The 11,050-nt window shown below is 40.8% G+C and overlaps 2 protein-coding genes across 5 annotated transcripts in view; both read right to left on the reverse strand.

Moving 5' to 3' along the window:
• The window catches only part of AGFG1 (ArfGAP with FG repeats 1), a 71,893-nt gene extending 67,165 nt beyond the window's left edge, over positions 1-4,728 (reverse strand). For all 4 annotated transcript variants that reach the window (XM_025200435.1, XM_025200437.1, XM_025200436.1 and 1 more), the window contains exon 1: positions 3,288-4,728. In XM_025200435.1, coding sequence (XP_025056220.1) covers positions 3,288-3,365 — 78 coding nt within the window. In that variant the 5' untranslated portion in view covers positions 3,366-4,728. The remainder of the gene's footprint in view (positions 1-3,287) is intronic.
• Positions 4,729-4,864: 136 nt separating this feature from the next.
• On the reverse strand, positions 4,865-10,902 carry MRPL44 (mitochondrial ribosomal protein L44). The gene is made up of 4 exons (XM_014518564.2): positions 10,856-10,902; positions 9,704-10,172; positions 6,970-7,148; positions 4,865-6,103 (listed from the first exon to the last, which is right to left on the reverse strand). The coding sequence occupies exons 1-4, from the start codon at positions 10,885-10,887 to the stop codon at positions 5,932-5,934; spliced, it is 852 nt and encodes a 283-aa protein (XP_014374050.1). The 5' UTR covers positions 10,888-10,902; the 3' UTR covers positions 4,865-5,931.
• Positions 10,903-11,050: the final 148 nt, after the last annotated feature.

An 11,050-nucleotide genomic window follows, 5' to 3' on the forward strand; every position in this document is an offset into this window, starting at 1 on the left:
TATGTAGGAGAGACCAGACAACAACTGCGCACCAGAATGAACGCACACCGGAAATCTATTAAAGACAGAAATACCCAATTACCTGTGGGGGCACATTTCTCACAAGAAAACCACTCTCTCTCCAATCTCTCAGTCCTGATCCTCAAAGGAAACTTACACAACACTTCCCAGAGACGAGCCTATGAACTCCACTTCATCAACTTCCTGGATACTAAAAATCATGGACTAAATATAGACATTGGATTTATGACACATTATAATCTGCCTGGCAACTGACTCCCCAGCCCAGCCTCTGGCTTCATTACTTTTCATTCCATCCAGGAAGAGCACACACCAACTGCTGAAACTTCCTTAGCCTGACGAAGGGTTTTTGAACCCGAAAGCTTGCTTAATAACTATTCTCCAACTATTTGGGTTGGTCTAATAAAAAGATATCAGATTCACCCAAGGAACCTTGTCTGCCATTTAAAATACAACACATTTTCATGTCTGTTGCCTAGGCACTTGGGTCTTTTCCATTTGTTGATGGAGTATTACTATGTGTCACATCATGGGAGAGTTAAATAATAGCACAGGGCGAGTCACCTGTTTTGGGTCTGCCATTTTTAATACAACACATTTTCATGTCTGTTGCCTAGGCACTTGGGTCTTTTCCATTTGTTGATGGAGTATTACTATGTGTCACATCATGGGAGAGTTAAATAATAGCACAGGGCGAGTCACCTGTTTTGCAGAAATACTAACCAGAAAAGCATAAGTTCTATGGGAATAAAGAGAGGCCTTTGTTTCTCTGTTTTAAATAATTTTCTTATTGACTTAGCAGTCTTACTTATCACCAATACCGACTACTTTTCACTAGTAATAGCCCTAGATTTGGGGGAAAGAATTACAGATAATCAGATGTACATTTTAACTGAGGGATATGTTATCTCAAAATAAAATATAAATGTGTTTAAACTACAGTTTGTCCATACAAAAAGGCACATTTCCTGTCCAAAGCCCCCTCAGAGGTTCCACTTCACATGCAGTCCACCACTTACATGGTACAGATTAAGACTAGGCCTATGGACACACAGGAGGAGGAGATAAGATCCTCATAGAAACTAAGGAGAGAATCCTTTTGACAGGTGCATAGAAGCATAATAAGGACTAGGAGAAGAGTGACTGACTTATAGGGCTACAAAGTACAAAAATAGAGAAGTATGAATGGAAACTCTAATTCTCCAAGTCTGATTCATCACAGAAGTACAGGATAATTACATCAAAGAGAGTGGAAAAGCCAGCTAAAAATTTTAGAACATTTCAATGGAGAAAAAACAGCTCATTACTTATGAAAGATAAAAAGGCTCTAAAAAACTCTAAAATGCCAAGACAACCCCTCAAATACTAAAGTTAAAATAATGCAGCATCTGAGTGTATCAAGGGGGATCTAGTTGCCACAAATCATGTGAAGTACTTTTCATAACCTCTGCTATGACTTAGAACTTCATTACCAAGGTACCTTCAAAACTGTACCAAGGTTCCCTAAATGTACCAACCAGTCTGCAGGCTTATCAAGGTCTGTACTACATGGGAAGAGTTTCATATGAACTAGTAAAAGGATTAATGAGATACAAAATGCCTCAAGGATCAAGTGTAAAAAAAATACTGGAAAAATAAAGGAATTGTTACACATGAATAGTACCTGGAACAGCATGCGTTCACTTGGAAGAGAAGAAAGTAATGGCAGTTTTCATGTATTGTAAAGAAAAACAGTTACTACAGCTGATTATGGTTGATATCAGTTTTCTACTTCCATGCCCACATAAACAAGTTTAACTGCTGAAAAGGGAATTCAAAACTGTCCATTCTTGCCAAAATTAATTTCTTTTGAAGAATAATTCCAGTAAAGTTCCTTCTTTCTAGAGAAATCTGGGAGAAGGCTGAGGATGTGCTACCAAAGGTAATGAAGCGGTATAAATTCAGTTTTTGTAACTAGTTGGTTGACTGACTTTCTGTTCTAAATCATTATGTTAGATGTGTTAAATCCTCTACAGCCTGGTTATTATTAGCTATCTTATTATTTACAGCTACTGGTAAATTGACTGAATTAAACAAACACATTCTGGACTCAAACTGCAAAACAATCACAGTGCCCTTTGATTTTCCCTTCTAAGAGAACACAATGTTGTTTTCAACAACAATTGCAAACTACAAGATGTACTTGAACAAAAAGAAGGAAAGAATGCTTGTCCAATGGAAGGATCACATGAAGTGGATATCAAAAGACTAAATGATCTTAAGAGGTCATAAAAGGCTCACAGATATTAAAAGGAAAGTTTAGTTTAAAGGTTGATCTGACAAAAAGAGACCTGTTGCTATGGACAGGACTCCTTTCATTCCTACAGTTTCCTATTTACGATAGGAATAATTTCCTATTGTTCATTAATTTTTATTTTGAAGGGAATAAAATGAGCAAAAAGCGAGGAACCTTGGAGACCACAACATCAGAAGAATGAGTCAAGGAGAAAGGCTTTTCTAGAGATGCTAAATAAAAGAGAGAAGTGTATTTCTTTTCCTTTTGGACAAGAAATCCTTCCAATTACAATAAACTTCGACAACTTTTAATTTGGGGGGATGTATAATAAACAGGGAAAAACACTTTTCCAGGGAAAGCAACTACAGTAGCAGGTGACTAGAAAAGATGGTAGGATTCAAGCCCATGTGAAAAGGCAAGAAGACACACTACAAACATATATGTCACCTCAAACAGGCACCTGCCTGCCTAGCTCATTTATATCTACTTCCATCTGCTACTGACACGATCAGACCTGTGAAAGAGACGTTGGCAACTATCAACTAGACAAAAGAACTGTAGTAAGCTCTAAAGCAAAATCATCCTTTTTCAGGCTGGTTTCAGTGTTCTGGTTTGAATGTGAAAAGGCAAGAAGACACACTACAAACGTATATGTCACCTCAAACAGGCACCTGCCTGCCTGCCTAGCTCTTCATTTATATCTGCTTTCAGTGTTCAGCTTGTGAGCTTTTCAATACAAAGGCTTCCTATGATTTAAAAAAGGCTGACCTCACTACTGGCACTTTATACATAAATAGTACTGCTCTAACTTCCTCTTCAATTAACAGCTAACTGTTGAAGAAACTGGGAGCAAAGAAACAACCAAACAGCTAAGAGAAAAGGGAAGATAGTGTGACAGAGTTTGTCTGATAAAATGCCTGTGTAGTGATGCAATAGAAAGACCTAAACGCAGGAAAATGCTAATTTTGACTTGCAAAAAGAATGCACTTACCCACTTTCCTCCTCTTTGGATCCTCACTCCCTGTGGTTGATCACAGAAATTCAAACTTGCATGAGCCACTGGAGACATTTAAAAAGGAGGAAGGTAACATTGGAATCACTTCAGTAAGTCATCTTGCAAACTGCAGGTGCAGGTTTAAACATATGACATGGTAGTCACAAATCAGCCAGGTGAAAAATTAAATATTTTCGGCAGTAATTAGAACACTTTGATAGCAGATGCACGGAACCTGAGCCTTAGATTGCTCTAGTATCAGACACTGCTATACTGGAATGTTTATGGCAGAGCAGTAAGGATTAGTAATAATGATTTTTTCCAGGGGCACAAGTCTTGGAACGGAAAAGGCCATTGCCAGGAAGTCTGCTGTGGCTACAACTGAGGAAAGTTAAACTTCACTTGCTGCTGCTTCCTCTTCTTTCAAGTTTAAGGGGTTAGGTTAGGAATAAGTGCCAACAGGGTGGAATACCAATTATCAAAAATCCTTGTGAGGATCTTCCCTTCTCTTTTGTAAAATCACTCCGAGAGCTTGAGAAATCTCTTTTCTCTTAAACCAGGGAGTCAAATTCATGGCACAGAAGCATAAACTTCCAAATCTTTTACCTGGAAGCTTTCCCCTCAGATCTCTCTTTCACCAATTGAAAAGGGCTGTCAAGCAGCAGCATGCTATCTTCTGTAAGTGAAACATTGTTTAATCCAGGCAAACAGGCAACAGAAGAGAGAACAAATAAATAAAGAGCTGAATGCCAGTGTAAACACCATTACCAAAACATGCAGGCTGCCCCTTCTAGCCAGTCCTTGTTCAGGCACGACCGGTTCCTGAAATGGCTGAACACTTGCAGCTCTTATCAATTTTACCACTGCCACCACAGCCCTCCCACTACTGAATCCTGCTACTGCCATGTGCCACCATACGAGGAACAGAGCATTTTGCTGAATGAAGTACAGTTGGTAAAGTTTTGTACATTTCTGAGGGGCTCACAAATTTGGTGCTACATAGGTGATGTTTTTATTTTGAAGCAAACAGAGTTCTTAAAAGAACTGCTCTCACTTAAGTCACCACCTCCAATTTTTCCTCCTCTTCTGCTTTTTCTTCTAATTCCTTAGAAGGGACAGACAAAGCAAGTTAGATTGTTAAGATTCCAGTACTTCCATTTTAAAAGCAAAATGGAAACAGATTGTGAAATGACAGGTTCTAAGTGTTTAGTAACCATGTGAATATTGCCCCCCCTTGTTGGCTTGACAAAGAGACACACTGGTTTAGAGAATAAACCATACCATCCCTACACAATACCCTGTAAGCTTGTGTGGGAGAGGGGGCGGAGCAATGCAGAGTAATGTGCAATGCTATTCCTTAGCCAGAATTTTTTAGGGTCCACAATGCAGGACCCTTCATCAGCAGCATAAGTTTGCAGGGCTGGGGAGGGTGGCAAGGCTTCATCCAGCACGTGTCTTGAGATGAAAAGCTTCATCTCACATAATCAATCTTTGGTTAATTCCCTCATACCTGCTCACTCGCTTTCTAAACTGCAACTAATATTAAAAGTATTAAAGAGACAGACTAAAACTAATTCAGGATGTCAATCTTTTATTAAGATTTTGAATTTTTAAATGTAAACTTTAAGATAAATTCCCTTATGTCTACTGTATTCTGAACTTCAACAGGACAATTATTCCATATAGTCAACAACATCCAGAGTTAAATTATCATTGTTTTGGTATGTATCAAAAAAAGGGAAATACATAGCTTTCATATAACCAGTAACATGAAGGTATACGTCTGTTCAGACCAAACAATGAAAAGAGAAGGTTGGGTATACTGGATGGACCAACTAAAAATTAGGAAAATATAAGCTGTTAAAATGGGGGATCTTCTGTCAACTTATTATTAACAATGACAAGACCAACAAAAGACAACATTTGATGTATCCTCTTTAATAGTACGCCTTAACTCTTTCCTTCTAACTCCCCGTCATTCATTTCTTTCCTAATTAAGAATATATTTGGCCAAAAACCAAGATTAATGGTAAATAAACAGTCAATCTTCAAATTAGCAAGTAGCCAATTCGTAAGGCCTTAACAGCATCAATTCACATAAATGAAGCATTACAGCCTGTTAATCTGATTGACGGTATTTCATGTGCATTTAACCAGAGTTCAAGGACAACTTAATTCAGATCTAAATCTTATGTTACAGTTGTATTTTTAATTTAAATTTTGGTTTTGTTAATAAACACCCTCAAAATAGGTCCAAATTCCTCTTTACTATGGAGACAGCTTGCTGAAAAGTAAAACTGGCCAGTCACAGATTAGAATGCATTCTCACAAGAGTTACCTCCTTGGTGATAAGGACAAACTTAGCCAGTTAGTGTGAATTCAAGGACAAAAACATTGCTTTGTTACTGACAGGAAATATTTTTTCTCCTCAAAGCCACTGTATAAATAGCAGTCATTTTATAGAAAAAAAAAACAGATTTCATTTTGTTTTGAGAATTTTAACCACGTGCAATGTTTGGAGTTTTCAAAGCACACACTGTGCAACAAAAAGCTAAATTGCTGAAACTTGCTTTCTGAAATGTGTTGGTATTCAGCATGAAAAACCTGGATTTTACGGGAAGGCTGAAGTAGCTTCAGCCACCTAGTTGCTGCTAATGGCCTTTTCTACTCCCAAGTCTCGTCTTGGCTTAGAGTAGTCCCAAGGTCGCCTGTTCTCTGTGTACCCATACAATTTCCGCAGAGCTACGCGGGCAGCTTCTTCTTCTGCAGCCAACAATGTTTCACCAGGACCTTCAGCTATCATCTTCTTATCACTAGAAAAGAGGAGTCTGTGAAACAAAACTGCCTGTCTGGCCCATGTAACAACAGTTCAATTAGCAAATAAACAACATGGATTTATAATGCAAAAAATTCTACCTCCTCCTTGCTATCTACTTCAATATAAAGACAGCAATTTCCTGCCCTATCTCCCAGTATATGTGGGTTACAGTATATTAAACAACATAATTTATAAAAATATGTGCTCTGAAAAGCTAATGAAAATGACATTTGACATATGATGCCAGAAGGGTGGTGCAAGCCAATCCAGAGCATTTGAATGAGACTTACAGGGATACCCAAGTCCCCACGTTGCTTCAGGTAGGGTCCATGCCATTTATATCATGGGGCCACCGGGCAGGAATTGGCCGTGCTTAGAACTCAAATGACTTCAGGGTTGATTGATGTATTATAAAGCTTGTTTATGGAATCACCTGGGATTTGCCCCCCACCCTCCCACAGCCCTTGCCTAGATAAACAAGGTCCACAATCTGGTTCCTAATACTCCAAGTAAACCTAAAAGTTCCTGCTTGCTATTTATTTCCCTGTAGATCCCTTCCATTTCTCCTCCAGGCAACACACTAGGCTTAGGATTTGGTCTCATTCCTTTCCAAAGCTGCTCAACAGTAGCTGCAAGAATCATATACCAGCTCAAACCTGCACCCATACTCACTGTACACTTCAAGCACCTGAGCTAGGATAGAACCTCCTTGAAGCAAGGACTATGACTAAGCATTTTTACAACTCTAAATATGTTGCCAAGGTTCCAACATTTGAATGTATATATACAAAGCCCATAATTTCTCCTTTATCAAATTATTGTGTGCAGCAGTTTTAACAATGATGTGAAGAATTCACTAACCAGTACAACCCAACAAAATAGACAGGCAGAACTGTGCTGGCTCCTGACTTCCTGGTAAGTCTTGGTTCCGGAGCAGAAATATTCTTCTTGGCCAATTCCTCCACCAGCAAGCCCATGGGATTTATACTTTTCCAGATCTCAAACAGGTCTTTTCCAATCAGCTGAGGAATTAAGAAGTCCTATGCAAAAATACATTAAAGTTTTATAATTAACTGGAAAGAAGGATAAAGAATGACTTACTACTGTTTCTGACAACAGCAAAGAAAGATGTACAAAGCAGTTTACAGAACACTGTGGGCTCTGCTCTGTGCAGCGAGCCTTTTAAATTGATTCTCGTGGTAACAGTCTCCCAGTAATTTTGATGGTGAGAAGAGCATGTCCAAGATGCGTGCACATGCAACATCCTCATTACAATTCCTATAGAAGAGTTATGAACCAGCATCATAAGACTACTACTCCAATTTTCTAATTGTGCATGTCATCTGAATTCTATTTGATCATTCTGTGCCTGAGATGCACTATGTACTTTAAAGTCACTTATCTAGTTACTTCTTTATTTGATAAAAAATTAAGCAGTTAGGCAAAGAATTTGTTGTCATACAAAAGATTCCAATTAAAAAGCAGAAATGGAGTAAGCCAACTAGAAAATAAAAATTCACATTAAAACTGCAAATGCTACTTATGGCTTGTTAGGGATGTTCAAGAATTGCAATGGAAACCTCCCCTCTGAGGCATTCAAATTGTTAGGGCCTTGTATTAAAAAATGTTTTGTAAATGACTGGAAAAAGTGAAACAAAACAAGAGCTGCATTGCCTTTACACTATCTTGCAAATAGCATTTACAGAATTTCAGAATCTCAGGTCTTGCAGATGTAAAATCAGATTTCAGCACCCCTTCACAAACCTACTGATGGTTATACTGGGTGCATCTACACACGTGCTCTACAGAGGAGTTGACTAATTAGCTCCGCAGTAAAGCATGACAGCCTACATGTGTTCTGGTATTAGGGTGCAGAAAATTAATTAACTTTGCTGTAAGATACTACTGTCAGGGACAGTACTATCTTAGGGTGAAGTAATTAAGTGCAACAAAATGCTTCTCTAGACAGTGACGGGCTGGCTGGAAGGTGCTAAAGCATGGTAGTTGCCTTCTGCACAACTCTGTACTTCGGCACTCTAGTGCCACAGCCAGCCTCTGAGCCTGCTGTCAGTCCAGGGTTGCTCCACCCTGGCTCAAACGCCTGCTGTCCCAGGCACACTTGTAGACACTGTCCCCAGGAGCAGCTGACTTGAGCTTGAAATTCTGCAGAATTTATTGCGTCGCACTCATTTCACATGTATATGCACCCATTGAGGCATGACCAAATTTTTTAAAACTGTGCAAAATTTCTCTTTAACATCTCACTGGTAATAGCAGTAAAGTATTACTGTAGACAGGACATAGACCCACATTTTACCACTACATTGTATAAAATGCAATGGGCATATCTATAACTACAGTTCTATCATTGCTATCACTGAAGAAAGAGCATACAAGCTGCATAATGGCATAAAGCTTGCTAATGTTCCCAAACCCCTGGTGACTCTAGTTTGGACTCAACCACTGACTTTCTGCATATCTGTCACAATAGATCTCCTACTTAAAAAACAGAGGTACCATTTCTTTGCATTTGAGGGGTTAAGTGCTAATTTTAAGATTACGTAGCAGAAAATCCAACAGAAACTAGTTGTACATTAGAAGGGTTTAAGAAACATTTTGAATGAATCTGGTGTTCCCCTGGAAACAGAGGAGAATTTTCTAAGTAGGAAGAGACTTCTTATGGGTTAACAGATGCTTCTTCCTACAGATGTCTTCTATCACAAATAATATGGTTTTAATTATTTCATGTTATTTGTTTTACAAAAATGTCAACTATGTTAAGAAAGGACAGCAACTACCAAGAAGGCTTTCTTGTCACCATTTGTTTTCACAGTACTGGCCAACTTACAGCACATGTGCCACAGGCAGCCTGTGTGTGGCACAAGGCAGACCAGGGAGGGGACAGGCAGCACAGCAGCACATAGGAGAGAAGCAGAAAGCAGAGCAGTAGATTGGGCAAGGAACAGAAAGCAAAGCATCAGTTCAGGCAGCAGCAGGAGACTGGAATGACACTCAGCGAGTGTGTAGGGCTAATATGTGGCATGCCAGGCAAGGTTGGCCCCTACTATATTTTCTCGAGCACTTGGAACGTTTTAAGACCAAGAGACCTGAAGTTCGACTCCCACTAGTTCGACTCTCACATTAGACACTCGCTAACAAATTAATGTAAACTTTCATGTGTGGGACATTATTAAGTCACATATTTAAGCATGACCTTTCTTTGAATGGTTTCATGACCTTGGTCAACTATACTGACCACTAAAATTGTTAGAGAAATTATACTTTGCAGTCACTGTCTCACATATAAAAATATCTCCAATAAGGCCAAAAGTACAAAGGTCTGCTAAAACAACAGGCCAACATAGCTACTTAAGGCTTAAACCTTGTAACGTAAAAGTAATGTTACTTTGCATTCCCTTGTATGCTAGCATGCAATAAAGGTGTTTTCCAAATGTCTGACCTCTGTTTATTGTAGAGATAAGATGCTACTGTATTTACATTTATCTCTGTTGCTCTCATTTGTGACTGTGACCCCTGTAGCTATGGACAGGTGCCAAGGAAGTGATACCATTGCTTGTAATAGGCAGGGACTTACCTGGACAAATATCCCTGTTTTTTGGGGCCCGCTGCTTTCAAGCAATGCTCCTATTACAGCAAAGAAAGTCCGATGCAGCACATCAGATGGGACAGGAAACTCTGCACAAAGTGTTAAGTCCTGTACAGACAAGTTTTTGGCCACGTAAGACGCAACGTCTTCGGTGGTGAGAAAATCAACAAGCGCCAATATCCCCGCAGGGGGCAACTGCGGATAAGCCTCTTCAAAACACCGCACGAGGTATGAACGTGAAAAAGACAGCCCCTGCTCTGAGAGCTTGCGATTATCCTGGAGATTAAGGGCAACCACCTCTTTGTCCAGTTCAAGGTTTTGGCGTCTGATTGTCTCACTGTTAATGTAGCAAGAATTAACGAAGGCTGTTTTGAGAAGGTCCAAGGAGAAGTTTTCATGCAAGCGGTGGCTGAAAGCCCGTATCTCCATGTGATAATCCCAGTTCGGCTTTTCGGAGCTGCAAACACAAAAGACAAAACAAGCTCAGGAAGGGAACGGGTGTTTCAAGGGGGAGTCGTCACTTGCTCCTCTCGCCCACTTGGATTTGAAAATGTTTGTTAGTGCTTGTTAGCAGAGAAAATGTACCCAAGCTGTTTTGCCAGGTGAGAACTGGGCTGTGTTACACGCCAGGTTTAAAGTTGCCTTTTCTTACAGCACCCAGGACATGTGAAGCAACCTTTCCTTCTGCCAGGGCACAGCAGTCATGCTGCCCTTCCCAGCATAGGCGACTGGTGGGGGGGAGGGGTGCACGTGCCCCGCCCCTGACAGGGCTGTCCCCTGCCGCCACCATCAGCATCTGTGGGTGCTCGCCAGCCCCGTCCCTGCCGTCCGCTTCTGCGGGCGTCCCCCCAGACTCAGGAGGCACCACCAGTCGCCCACGCCTCCCAGAGATGCTCACTGGGCCTTGGCTTCCCTCCGCCAGGAAGGACCCAGACCACGAGCTACAAACCAGGACAGGGGCTGCTGCTGCATCGACTCTGCTCCACTATGAGCACCCACAGGTCACGTCACATACAGGCCGGCACACGTCCCGCCCTGGGCTTGCCAGCTCTGTTTGAATCTATTCCAGCAGGTTTCAGCACAGGATGGATTACCGTGCGTGGACTTTATGTCAGGGAGGCAAATGCACATTACTGTTACATTTTAAAAGCCCACAGGTCTGCTGCATACATCGGATTCGCAGTTTCACATGGATTTCAATGAATGCCCTATCAGTGCTCTCCCGGGTGACTCTCAGCAGTCTCCTGGAGGTTTATGTCTAATTCCTGGAGGCTCCAGGGCAACCCTACCACGCCCTCGTCCTCAGCAGACGCGCACGCCCCGCCGGCCGTGCCG

This window comes from Alligator sinensis, unplaced genomic scaffold, assembly GCF_000455745.1.
Source record: "Alligator sinensis unplaced genomic scaffold, ASM45574v1 scaffold596_1, whole genome shotgun sequence".
In the NCBI taxonomy this organism is placed as follows: Eukaryota; Metazoa; Chordata; order Crocodylia; family Alligatoridae; genus Alligator; species Alligator sinensis.

Bases quoted from the DNA above. Each gene is read 5' to 3' on its own strand.
- MRPL44 (XM_014518564.2), bottom strand. From the start codon at position 10,887: ATGTATGCAGCAGACCTGTGGGCTTTTAAAAT. The intron at 10,173-10,855 runs GTAACAGTAATG...TTGTGTTTGCAG, and splicing joins GACCTGTGGGCTTTTAAAAT to CTCCGAAAAGCCGAACTGGG. The intron at 6,104-6,969 runs GTTAGTGAATTC...CCTCTTTTCTAG, and splicing joins TATTTTGTTGGGTTGTACTG to TGATAAGAAGATGATAGCTG.